General features: G+C 44.9%; 1 protein-coding gene across 1 annotated transcript in view; it reads left to right on the forward strand.

The window, feature by feature from the left end:
* USP24 (ubiquitin specific peptidase 24) overlaps window positions 1-13,484 on the forward strand; it is a 215,226-nt gene that overhangs the window by 101,897 nt on the left and 99,845 nt on the right. Inside the window, exons 15-22 of the mRNA XM_082264831.1 lie at window positions 1-26; window positions 2,884-2,988; window positions 3,157-3,306; window positions 5,126-5,257; window positions 9,468-9,579; window positions 11,604-11,680; window positions 11,943-12,083; window positions 12,267-12,320. The exon at window positions 1-26 is cut by the window's left edge and continues 136 nt beyond it. Of these exons, the coding sequence (XP_082120957.1) occupies window positions 1-26; window positions 2,884-2,988; window positions 3,157-3,306; window positions 5,126-5,257; window positions 9,468-9,579; window positions 11,604-11,680; window positions 11,943-12,083; window positions 12,267-12,320 (797 nt within the window). The remainder of the gene's footprint in view (window positions 27-2,883; window positions 2,989-3,156; window positions 3,307-5,125; window positions 5,258-9,467; window positions 9,580-11,603; window positions 11,681-11,942; window positions 12,084-12,266; window positions 12,321-13,484) is intronic.

Raw genomic sequence — 13,484 nt, forward strand, 5'->3', positions numbered from 1 at the left:
TAAAATGCATAGAGGACATTAAAAAGGTAAGATTTACTGGGCATATACTGTATACCAGGGGCGTACCTCCAGCTGCTGTGGAACTGTAAGTCCCATCATGCCTCTGCCTGTGGGAGTCATGCTTATAACTGTCAGCCTTGCAGTGCCTCATGGGACTTGTAGTTCGCAACAGCTGGAGGGCCGCCAGTTTGACACCTGTGCTGTATACTTTTATAATCCATGTCACTTTTTGTTGTCGTTTACTGTGCTCTCCACACCTGTCTTTTCCTGGTAGCATCGTGTTGCTATTGCCATTACCACAGACCTCAAATAATTGTAACACAACAATATGCGACCTGTTTGTTTTGTGTTTATTGCTGTCAGACAACATCAGCTAAATGTATGATGTGTAGGAAAGTTAATTACATATATATTTTTTTTTTCTGGGGTCTGCTGTGAACACCCTTTCCTTTCCTAGTATTGTGTGTATATTGTCTGATAAAGTTAACAATCGACACACAGAATGCTAACTTTTTTATTAAATAGATTAAAAACATCAAACTGAAATTCTTGCTAGAACATTACTTGGAACCCCCAAACATATTTCTCTTTTGTTTGACGGACTCAGCACCTGATCTTCTTGACCATTGGGTTATACTGCCCCCTACAGGAGTAGGACACTAGGCAGAAAAAGAACTTGCCTACGCCTATAGGCAGTCCCAGGAGGTATACCCCCCTCTCATTAGTTTTGTTACAAGCAGTGTCAGAAGTAATCCAACCCCATAGAGGGGTGGGTGCTGTGTCCGTTTTTTCTGCCTAGTCAGGAGTAAGGACCTAGTTCCTTGATGGGATCTCTGGTCCTGGCAATTTTTTCATTTAAGATGGATTTTTTTTTTTTTCTCATGTTTTTTTTCTCATGTTTTTTTTCCTGTGAGATCTACAATCAACTGCCATACTGGGGGACGGGCTGGATAATCTAGATCAGGTGGCCACCCCAGTCTGGCCAGCAAGCGCGTAGACCTCAGCTCCACGCTAGGTCGGCCATGACGTAGCCCCACCTGGCAGGGGCTGGCCTGTGACTTAAACGCTTTGCGAGGTCGCATGCGACCGGGTATCACCCTGCGTCACAGCGTTCCTCCTGGCCGACAGACCCCCCATTTCAATGGCGAGGAGGTTCTGTCTGCAGCGGGGCCTGCCTGGTTCCTGTTATGATGAGTAGTGAGTAGCTATCCACCCTTCTCCCCCTGAAGGGTTTTGGGGTAGACGCCGGCCACTCCCTGGGATGGTCATACCCCCGGATTCTCCTCCTTCGCGTTAGGCTCCCCCCCCCTTGAGTCTGATGGTCCTGTGGGTCATCTATCCCCTTCCACTACCCCCCCCCCTTTTTTGTTTCTTTAATGCATAGAATGCACCTTCTGCCTTTACAACAACCTTAACCACTTGCTGACCGCAATACGTATATATACGTCGCCGCTTGCAGGAGGTTTACTTGGATTATGGCTGCAGCTATCAGCCATAACCTGTTTTTATATATATATATATATATATATATCTCCTGTTTTTAGCTGGCGATTGGCTTTCCTATGAAAGCGGTCCAAGTGCTTAATTAGCCGCTGGATTGATTTCAGAAGCAGCAGGAGGGGTCTATTTCTATTACAAGGAATGTGTCAAAAAAATCTTTTAAAGGGACAGTGTGAACTAAGAGAAGGACAAAAAAAAAGTAAAGCACCCCTATTCCTCTGTGCTCGCACGCAGAAGCGAATGCATACATAATTTGCACACTCATATGTAAAGGGTGTTCCCACCACACATGATGAGGTATTGCTGTGAATGTTAGAGCGAGAGCAATAATTCTAGCACTAGACCACCTCTGTATCTCGAAACTGGTAACCTGTAATAATTTTTAGTGTCACCTCTGGAGATTAAGTATCATGGTTTGTCGCCATTCCACAAGCGTGCACAATTTTAAAGCATGACATGTTCGGTATCTATGTACTCGGCATAACATCTTTTACATTTTACTAAATGAATTGGGTTATATATTCTTTTTTGCATTAAAATTTATTAGTGTATGTTTTCCAAACAGATTGCTGCGCAAATACCGTGTGGCATAAAAATTTGCAACGATCGCAATTTTATTTTCTAGGGTCTCTGCTAAAAGAAAAATATATACTGTTTGGGTGTTCCAAGTAATTTTATAGCAAAAAATACAGATTTCTCCATCGTTCATTGACAGACGCAGCTCCATATTCTTCTTGACCATTAGGTTATGCTGCCCCCTACAGGAGTGGGGCACTAAGCAGGAAAAAGGTTTACCACGCCTATGGGGGCTGTCCCTGCAGGCATAACCCCACACCCCCTGCTATAGCCTTCAGTTTTCTGCCTAGTTTAGGAGTAGCACCTAGTTCTCTGCTGGGACTTCGGTCTTAGCGGTTTTTTTTTTTTTTTTTTGGGAACCTTTTTGTAAGACTTTTTTTTTTTTTTTTTTTTTAAATTAGTGTTCCTGAGAGAACTACAAGCAACAGCCGGCTGGGTTTCGGACTGGATATACTAGATCCTTAAGGTCTCCCAGCCTGGCCAGCGAGCGTGGGCAGGTTATAGTCCAGCAGCTTCTCAATGTTTTTTGCTTGTTGAATCTTGATTTAAACCAGTGATGGCAAACCTTGGCACCCCAGATGTTTAGGAACTACATTTCCCATGATGCTCAACTACACTGCAAAGTGCATGAGCATCATTGGAAATGTAGTTCCAAAACATCTGGGGTGCCAAGGTTCGCCATCACTGATTTAAACCAATGCGTTTTATGGATCTGATGTCTGTTTCTGTTGAGTCTATAAAAAAAATAATAATTAAGCTTTTCTCTTTAACTCGTTTAACCATGCCACCTTTTCATTTTCTCCCAAGTCATCTCAACATAACCCGCAAGTGGTGTGGGTGGTGCCAGCCTTACGCCACCTCCACGAGATAACCCGCTCATTTAACAAGCAGACCTACCAAAAGCAAGACAAGGTAGGAGACTTGGGGTCTACTGGGGGATACAAATGCTTTCTGGTTTATTATCCATAAAAATGAGGTCTAGCAAATATCTGACCTTGCAGAGAATTAGAAAGTGAGCTCCTATGGAGAATTGCATTTTCTGTGTTGCAGACCACAACTAACATTCTATTTCCTTTTTAGAGTATCATTCAAGATCTGAAAAAGAACTTTGAGATCGTCAAGCTGGTGACAGCTAGCCTAGTGGCGTGCCATCGCTTGGCCGTTAACGCTGTTGGTCCTGGAGGGCTGGCCGGATCCGCTTTGGTTGACGGCAGATACACTTACCGGGAGGTATCGGACATTGAAAGTCTTGATATAGTAATCTGATACATGTACCTACAGTTTAGTTTACGTTTTAAAGGCTAGATGCAGTTTTTTTTTTTTTTTTTCATTGTTACTGACTGCAGTTAAAGTGTTACTAAAGTCAGTTTTTTAAAAAAAAAATGTAAATAGCAAACATGTTATATTTACCTTCTCTGGGAAGTGGTTTTGCACAGAGCGGCCCTGGTCCTCCTCTTCTCAGGTCCCTAGCGGCGATCTTGGTTCCTCCTTTTCTTTTGTGTGTCCCCATAGCAAGTCGTTTGCTATGGGGACAAATAGTGCATGCTTGCTCCTGACCTGTGTGCTTATGGAGCCGCGCTCCATAGACTAAAGCCCCGTACACACGATAAGAAATTTGGCCGGGAAATTTCGTCCGACGACCGATCTGCCGATTTTCGGATTGTTAGTATGGTGCTTTCCACAGCCGACTCCGACTTTTCGGCTGACAAAATCCTGGTGTGCAGGCTATATAATTTTTGTCCTCCATCAATACACGTCCGATTTTCATCTCATTAGTACAGATTTCGATGGGGAAAAATCTTATGAGCAAGACGGGTTTCTATCCGTCCGGATTTCACAGACAGGGTCGGATGGCAGCGGGTGTCAGCGGAGAGGTCGCCGCTGACATCAGCTGCTCCATAGGGCTGCATGGAGCATCAGATCAGGTCCGCCTGAAAATCCGACAGGCGGACCGTATCGGAAAGCCCGTGTGAAAGGGGCCTTACGGAGCTGTCAGATCCCCGCTGTCCTCTATGGGGAGATCGGATGAGAACGGACCACCTGTCCGTTCTCATCCGATTCTCCAGATGGATGGAAAATAGGGTTTCCATCCGTCCGGGTTTCACGGACAGAATCTGATAGCAGCGGGTGTCAGTGGTGCCTCAGACACTTGCTGCCTCATAGGGATGCATGGAGCATCCAATCAGGTCCGCCTGAAAAACTAACAGGCGGATCGGATCGCCTGTGCGAAAGGGGCCTTACACAGTGGCACTTAGGCGGCCCATCCACTAATTCCTCTTCACTGTATTTGATTGACGGCAGCAAGAGCCAGTGGCTCCTGCTGGTGCTCGAATGCTGTGTGAGGAAGGAGGAGGGGGTAACAAGCAGCCGCACACAGCCCTGATCTCTTCTCCCCTCTATTTCCCTTCACAACAGGGAAGGGAAACAAATGTTTTTTTACCTTAATGCAAAGAATGCATTAAGGTAAAAACGTTTTTAGGTTTAGTATCACTTCAGCTGATTCTTTCTACTTGGTTCAACTTTAAAAAAGCCCCGTTTTTATTTATCCTTTTTGTGTAATGATTTTTCCTTGTTGAACCCGATGGTCTTCAAAACCTGGATAAATCGGCAACTATGGTTTTTATTTTTTACTGAAAGCGGAAAGTCCAAACTCTGGTGCAGCTGTACATAGAAACCAATCGGCTTCCAGGTTTTATTGTCAAAGCTTAACCACTTCCGGACCAGCGACGTAACCGCAATAGGAAAATGTAATTGTTCATTTAAAGACTAATCCCACATTATGCAAAAAGTAATGCAGCAACATTTATGCAGTGAAACCCTCTCGCTGCTTGTGATAACAATTGAGCAGCTGCTTAGCTGCATGTCATAGCAGTACAACCACTTGAAGCAGGAAAACTTACAGGTGATTTTGTGGCAAGTGGTTAAGGATCCGTTCGCTTTGCAGCAATGAAGACTGAAAATGAGTAATTTTATATGTTTTCTTTCTGTTAATGTGCAGCATCTTCTTATGCCATCAGTGAAAAATAACTTTAACGTTCTTCTATTTCAGTATTTGGAAGCACACCTGAAATTCCTGGCATTTTTCCTGCAAGAAGCCACCCTGTACCTTGGCTGGAGCCGTGCCAAAGAGATCTGGGAGTGCCTCGTCACCGGCCACGATGTGTGCGAGCTCGATCGTGAAGTAAGGCCTGAGAGCGGTAAAATATCAGGACCGCATTTTGACTTTAAGGTTTGCTAAATTTTCCTGAAAGACATCTTGTTACAAGTTGCATTCAGAGTCACTCTTCTTGCTTGATTTCGATTTAGTCCTAAAAATGTAACCTTGTCAAAAAGAAAAGGTAATCAAGCTTAAAGCGGGAGTAAGTCACTGGCTTTTATCTTGTGGCTTCACAGCCGGTTTCCTACTGTGTGTGTGCGGGCCATGCTGCACTTTGTGGTCCTGTAGTCTTCTGGGATCTGTGATGTGTCCCAGAAGACTGCAGATGAAGGGGGGCGGGGGGGGGGGGGGCAGCTGGACCTCTGGCTCAGATCGATACGGTGCATCTGACCGGAAGTGGGAGCGGGTACCTGTCAAAACCAGGTATCCGCCCCCCCCAAAAAAATGTCTAATGTGGCACTGGAGGAGGAGTGGGGGGAGGTTGCAACCAAACGGAGCTTCCCCTTTTGGGTAAAAGTCATCTTTAATGAATAATTCCAGGCACAACTGTGAAGGATGGTGGTGGCTCACTGATGTTTTGGTTGATGTGAGCAGCATGGTATTAAAAATGACTGGCAGACAGTTTAGCTGCCCATGGGACGCTCTTGGACTTTCCAGCATGACATTGACCCTAAGCACAAAGCCATGCTGACCGTTCGGTGGTTAAAGCAGAAAAAGGTGACGGTTCTGAAGTACCCATCACAGACTCCTGACCCTAATATCTATCCACTCTGGGGAGATTTCAAACGTGCGGTTCATGCAAGATGACCAAAGACTTTGCATGACCTGGAGGCATTTTGCCAAGACGAATGGACATCTCTACCACCTGCAAGAATTCGGGGCCTCATAGACCACTATTACAAAGACTGACCGCTGTCTTAGATGCTAAAGGGGGCAGTACACAGTATTAAGAACTAAGGGGATGCAGAGTTTTGAACAGGGCTCATTTCATTGGTTTACTTGTTGCCATGTTTTGTTTTATAATTGGGCCATTCTGTTATCACCTACAATTACAGAATATGAATCCCATAAGAAATGAAAGAAATTGGTTTTGCCTTCTCACTCATATTTTCTTTAAAAATGGTCCATACTGTATATTGCTAATTCTCCTAGGTGATGTAAACATTTAAAGCACAAATGTATCTGCCTTAAAAAGATCACATTTGTAATCAGTCCAGCGATCCTTTGCTCCCAGGATGGTTGACGCTGCAACTCTCACATTGAAAGGGGCTGCTTATTTGGAGCCATGTATACAATTGATCCCAGCCACCGCTCTCAGTCCCAACAGGAATGCCATAAGGGAGCTTTGGTTTGTTCCACCCTAGCAATGGTCAGAACATGTTTCAAGCATGTTTCAAGCTCTTTCTCAGCATGACCTGGGCATAGGATTTCCGAGATTGATAAAGGCTGGCCGGCCTTTAGGTTGTAAATGGAGTAAGATCGCTGCGCTGTATTCATGTAAAATAATAGAACAATAATATGGCAAACGGTATAATCCTTTGTGAGAAAAGCAGCTGACACAAAAAGACAGTAAAACTTTATCCTCGATAGAATGGTAAAAAATGGTGTCGCGCTAATGAACATATAAAATTTGGGCTGACAATAAGAAGCGAACAAGTCCCAAGTGCAAATGTCGAGTCCACATAAATCCCAGATAGATGGAAGGGTGCAAGTTGGAGAGTCCACCACCAATCAAAATACCAAGGTACTCTTACCAACTTTAAAGACCCCACAGGGTCAAACACGCTCTGAATGTGGATAGGCAGGTGACAAAGGGAAACCAATTACATGGGTTTGTCTCCTCCTAAAACGACCAGATCGAACTCCCAACCGTTCCTTCAGACACTCAGGAGACATAAAAGAATAATCCCCTCATGGTGTAGTATCGTCAACAATTTATTAGATAAGAAGAAAGCAGCTGACGATGTCACCGTATGACGAAACGCGTTGGGTTTGGCTGAAACCTTGACGCATTCGCAGACGAGGGACGCGGCGGCCATCTTGCTGGTGGGATACCCACAAGATACTTTACACTACACGCTGGATGTCATCTCCATGAATGTAAGCTGCTTTCTTCTTATCTAATAAATTGATGACGATACTACACCATGAGGGGATTATTCTTTTATTTCTCCTGAGTGTCTGAAGGAACGGTTGGGAGTTCGATCTAGTCGTTTTAGGAGGAGACAAACCCATGTAATTGGTTTCCCTTTGTCACCTGCCTATCCACATTCAGAGCGTGTTTGACCCTGTGGGGTCTTTAAAGTTGGTAAGAGTTCCTTGCTATTTTGATTGGTGGTGGACTCTCCTACTTGCACCCTTCCATCTATCTGGGATTTATGTGGACTCGAATTTTGCACTTGGGACTTGTTCGCTTCTTATTGTCAGCCCAAATTTTATATGTTGATTAGCGCGACACCATTTTTTACCGGCCTTTAGGTTGGCCATACACGTTTCGAATCTCAGCAGGAACCGGCTGAGATCCGAACCATTATTGGGCAGGCTAATTGTATCAAGTTGATCAACTTGGGTACAACCAGCCCACTGGATTAGTTTATGATTATTGCAAGCGGCTCCTGTAGCCGCTAGCGATAATTACGGTCTTCTCCCAGCAAGAATGGCTCCCCCCCCCCCCTCCAGAAGAAGAAAATGGCCTGGCAGGAAAGATTCCTACATCAACACTGTGTTGATAGGGCAATTGAGCAAGTTTCTTCCCTGCAGTCTGTGGTTGCAGGAAAGAAGTTCCCTCCGTGTATGGCTGGCCTTAGCCTGGGGGAAACTACAGCCAGCACAAACAGAAAAAAAAAGTGCTTTTAATGCTCAACAGGGCCATAATTATGAACAGAGCTCCATGCACTTGGTTCCCTGGGGGATTCCATGATTTTGATTCAACAGTGACATTTCTTCTTTAACCTCCCTAACAGTATTCCCGGGTGTGGCTCTCGGTTCATTTTCAGTACCAAAAGCGGTAAATCCGAGCCACACTCGGGATTACCCCAGAATCACACTCCGCTTCCCTGCGATCCCCCGCCATCCTTCCCGCCGTTCTCATGCTGTCCTCTCGCTGTGTGCTCGGCAGAAGCCGGCACTTGTCTTCCGGTTCTCTTTCCTGCGAGCGTTGCGACGCAGGGGGGGGGAACCGGCGGCAATTTCAAAAATATAAATACACCAAATGAGATGATAGAAAGCTGTGATCCTAACGGATTACACTGTATCATCCCATTTCACCACAGGATTTCACCTGGTGACTTTTCCAGTGCCCTGCCTGTGCTTTTCCAGATCTTTGTGCCTGGAAAATAGAGAACGACCATGGCGTCCAAAAAGCGTTCTTTTTGCGCAAAAGCGCTTTTAGATGAACTGGAAAACAGCGAAACAGAGTTACTTGAAGAACTGAGCGATAGCGATTCATGGGAAAATTCCTCATCAGGTACGAAAAGTGACGACAGCGAGGATTCTGATGTCTTTTTTTCTGGCAAATTCTGAAGAATCATTTGATATACTTCCAAAATTCCACAAGCGATGTGCCAGAAAGAGACAACCGAATCGTCGCTGTTGTCACTTTCCGTACCTGATGATGAATTTTCCCACCAATCGCTATCGCTCAGTTCTTCAAGTAACTCTGTTTCGCTGTCGCTGTTTTCCAGTTCGTCTAAAAGCGCTTTTGCGCAAAAACGCTTTTTGGACGCCATGGTCGTTCTCTATTTTCCAGGCACAAAGAACTGGAAAAGCACAGGCAGGGCACTGGAAAAGTCACCAGGTGAAATCCTGTGGTGAAATGGGATGATACAGTGTAATCAGTTAGGATCACTGCTTTGTATCGGCTCATTTGCTGTATTTACATTTTTGAAATTGCCACTGGTTCCACCTCCCTGCGTCAAAACGCTCGCAGGGAACCGGAAGACAGGTGCCGGCATCGACTGAGCACAGAGCGGGAGGAAGGCAGGAGGACATCGGGGGAGGACGGCGGGGGATCGCAGGGGAAGGTGAATTTTAAAATATAAAACAGATTTCCATGCAAAACAATGTTACGCTTTTAGCACAGAAATTCTGATATAATCAGACCGCATGGGAGGTTAAGCCACCTTTCTGTGAATTGTGAAGTTTCTGCTTAGGCACCATCTCACTCAGATAAACTGACCCACAAATTCCCAAAACACACAGACCTCAGTGACGGAATGGTTTACTTTCCTGGCAGATGTGTTTCGAGTGGTTCACGAAGGGGCAGCATGACCTGGAGAGCGACGTCCAACAGCAACTGTTCAAGGAGAAAATCCTCAAGCTGGAGTCCTATGAAATCACTATGAATGGTATGAGAGATGAGCCCTGTAATCACTGCATAAAATATATGTACGCCGCATTGTATGTGTGCAGCCTTTGTAAAAAGAGCACAGAAAAATGTGCATGTACAGTGCCTTGAAAAATAATTCAGTGGTTCGACAGGGTGAATGATATTCAGCGAATGGAGAATTTGGTGTCTTCCCTCGGGGACAGCGGGGAGGTCCACAGGGATCGGTGGCTGCAGTGGGATCTGTTCTCAGATGAATACCCAACTTATTCTTAATGACACTATTACTATGGAGGAAACTGTCAGTTCGAAATTATCGACGGCGTCAGGGCTCCCCTTACCTTCCCTCCCCCTTTTTACATTTTTTTTTTTTTTTAATTAAAAAAAAAAAAAAAAAATGAATTCATACCCCATGAAATTTTCCACGTTTTCTCATGTTACAACCAAAAACGGTAATGTTTTTTATTGGGATTTTATGTGATAGACCGACACAAAGTGGCACATAATTGTGAAGTGGAAGGAAAATGATAAATGGCTTTCAAAAAAGCTTTGAACAGGGAGCGCTTTTCAATCCATCATCTGAAAATGGTAGGTTTGCAGTTGTGCCATACTCTTTCCAAGACATGGCCGTACACCTAAACCAGGGGTGTCCAAACTATGGCCCTCAAGCTGTTCAGGAACTACAATTTCCATCATGTCTAGTTATGTCTCTGAATGTCAGAGATTTACAATGCCTCATGGGAATTGTAGTTCCTGAACAGCTGGAGGGCCATAGTTTGGACACCCCTGACCTAAACTGACAGGCCGGGCAAGAAAAGTATTCATCGGAGAAGCAGCCAAGAGGTCCATGGTAACTCTGGAGGAGCTGCAGAGATCCACAGCTCAGGTGGGAGAATCTGTCCACAGGACAACTATTAGTCGTGCGCTCCACAAATCTGCCCTTTATTGAAGAGTGACAAGAAGAAAGCCATAAGAAGTCCAGTTTGTGAGAAGCCATGTGGGGGACACAGCAAACGTGGAGGAAGGTGCTCTGCTTAGATGAGACCAAAATCAAACTTTTTGGCCTAAAAGCAAAGCGCTATGTGTGGCGGAAAACTAACACTGCACATCACCCTGAACTTATCATCCCCACCGTGAAACATGGTGGTGATAGTATGTTGTGGAGATGCTTTTCTTCAGCAGGGACAGGGAAGCTGGTCAGAGTTGATGGGAAGATGGATGGAGCCAAATACAGGGAAATCTTAGATGAAAACCTGTTAGTCTGCAAAAGACTTGAGACTGGGGCGGAGGTTCACCTTCCAGCAGGACAATGACCCGAAACATCCAGCCAGAGCTACAATGGAATGGTTTAGATCAAAGCATATTCATGTGTTAGAATGATCCAGTTCACTTGCTTTGTAATATTGTTCCTCATCTTCAATAAAGCATTTTGGAGAAAAAAAAAAAAAGAATGACCCAGTCAAAGTCCAGACTTAAATCCAATTGAGAATCTGTGGCAAGACTTGAAAATTGCTGTTCACAGACGCTCTCCATCCAATCTGGCACAGCTTGAGATATTTTGCAAAGAAGAATGGGCAAAAATGTCCCTCTCTAGATGTGCAAAGCTGGTAGAGACATCCCCAAAAAGACTTGCAGCTGTAATTGCAGGGAAAGGCGCTTCTACAAAGTATTGACTCCGGGGGGTGAATACAAATGCAGCCACACTTTTCACAGATTTATTTGGAAAACACTTTGAAAACCATTTATCATTTTCCTTCCACTTCACAATTATGTGCCACTTTGTGTCGGTCTATCTCAAAAAATCCCAATAAAATACATTTACGCTTTTGGTTGGAACATGACAAAATGTGGAAAATTTTAAGGGGTATGAATACTTTTTCAAGGCACTGTATAAATCTGAATTTGTGTTTTATGATCTTGCCCAGGTACACATTTCAACTGCAAGTTAAATGTTAACTGGCATTAAACTGTTGGAGGGGGATGGGACATAGGATATCTAAACAATGATTTGGATGTTGATTTTTTTTTTTTGTATGTCCCCTTCAGGTTTCAGCCTCTTTAAAACCTTTTTTGAAAATGTAAATCTTTGCGATCATCGGTTGAAAAGGCAAGGCACCCAGCTGGTGAGTATTGTTTTCCCAAAGACTTCCTGTTTTTTTGGTTCTATGGGTATTTTGCTCACTTTTATACTGCGCCTTCTGTCGGGCTGAAGGATGAAACGCAGGATTAAAGTGACTATTAAATTTACGTTTTTTTTTTTTTTCAATAATAAACATGTTCTACTCACCTCACAGTAAGGCATTTAGTATATTATTGCATGATTTGGATTGAATGACTTCACATAGGTTTTAAATCAACGACTCATTTTCTCTCCTCTTCTGGAAGCACGTGGAGAAGTTGGAGTTAATTGGCATGGATTTCATATGGAAAGTTGCAGTCGAATCTCCGGATGAAGAGATTGCCAATGAAGCAATCCAGCTGATAATCAACTATAGCTACATCAATCTGAACCCCAGGCTGAAGAAAGTGAGTGCCTGCCCACAGATCAGAGTCCCAAAAATGTCTGCTCTGCCTCTTACAATCAATGTTTCTTCCCTTTGCTTTCTAACCCTCCCCAGAAGGATTTGAATTGGAGCAATAAAATCTGTGTCAAGTTTGGTATTCCTAATGTTAATAAAAGCTGATTTTTTTTTATTTTTTTCCATGCAGGATTCAGTTTCTTTGCACAAGAAATTTATTGCAGATTGCTACACGCGATTAGAGGTAAGAATTAAAGATCAACAGATTATCGGCAACACCGATATATCGGGGGCTGATATGCACTTTCCCTGATATATCAGAATCGGCCCCTGAGGTTCCCGATATTGCCGATATTTAGGGAAAGTGCATGTCCTGGGGTGATGCCTGCAGCTAGAGGCATCACCCCGGTACCGGTGTCCATACCCGACGGTCGGCTGACTTGTAATGACAACCGATGCGGCTAAGAAGCAGCTCGGCTGTCATTACAAGGAGCAGGAGGGGACGTACCCCCCCTCCCGCCACCTTCCACGGCTCACCCGGGTCTCCTGTACCACCGGGAGACCCAGGCATCCTACCTTCACTGCCGAAGAGAAGACCCGATGTAGCATGAAGATGTGTCCCAGTGAAAGCCGGTATCCCTGCCGCAAGTGCGCATGCGCCGGTCTCCATGTAAAAAACCCGGAAGTGATGTCATGACATCACTTCCGGGTACTCGGCGCCGAATTAAAAAAACTGACCGCATTCAAAATAGCCAAACCTGGCGTTTTGAATGCTTTTCAGTGCCGAGGAGGGGTTCGGGGTCTTTTAGACCTCTAGATCCCTCCACAAGGAGCACCTGTAAAAAAAAACATTTTTTTACATGTTCAAAAATATCGGCCGATATCCGATGACCAAAATATCGGTATCGGCATTAAAAAAACGATATCGGTCGATCACTAGTAAGAATGCTACGATTATGGGGAAGTGTCTGCGATTGCTGTGTCCCTTGGATACAGCGGATTAAATGGGGTAAAGAGCCAATCCCAGCGCCCCTTTACCATGTGACCAGCTGTGTTCAGTCACAGTTGGGTCACCTGTAAAAAGGCTTGCCAGTTATCGACTCTCCTTTCCTCAGACAGAGACTGCTTGTGGGGAAAGCAGAGCCGATCTATCAGGGCACAGTGATTACAGCATTTACACTGATAATCAGTGCCCTCATTATCCGCACAGCCCCCTCAGTGCAAGCCTTGTCGGTGGGCCTCGGTGCAAGCCTCGTCGGTGGGCCTCGGTGCAAGCCTCGGTGCAAGCCTCGGTGCAAGCCTCGTCGGTGCAAGCCTCGGTGCAAGCCTCGTCGGTGGGCCTCGGTGCAAGCCTCGTCGGTGGGCCTCGGTGCAAGCCTCGTCGGTGGGCCTCGGTGCAAGCCTCGTC

Source organism: Pelophylax lessonae, assembly GCF_965119305.1.
Source record: "Pelophylax lessonae genome assembly, chromosome: 8".
Taxonomy (NCBI): domain Eukaryota; kingdom Metazoa; phylum Chordata; class Amphibia; order Anura; family Ranidae; genus Pelophylax; species Pelophylax lessonae.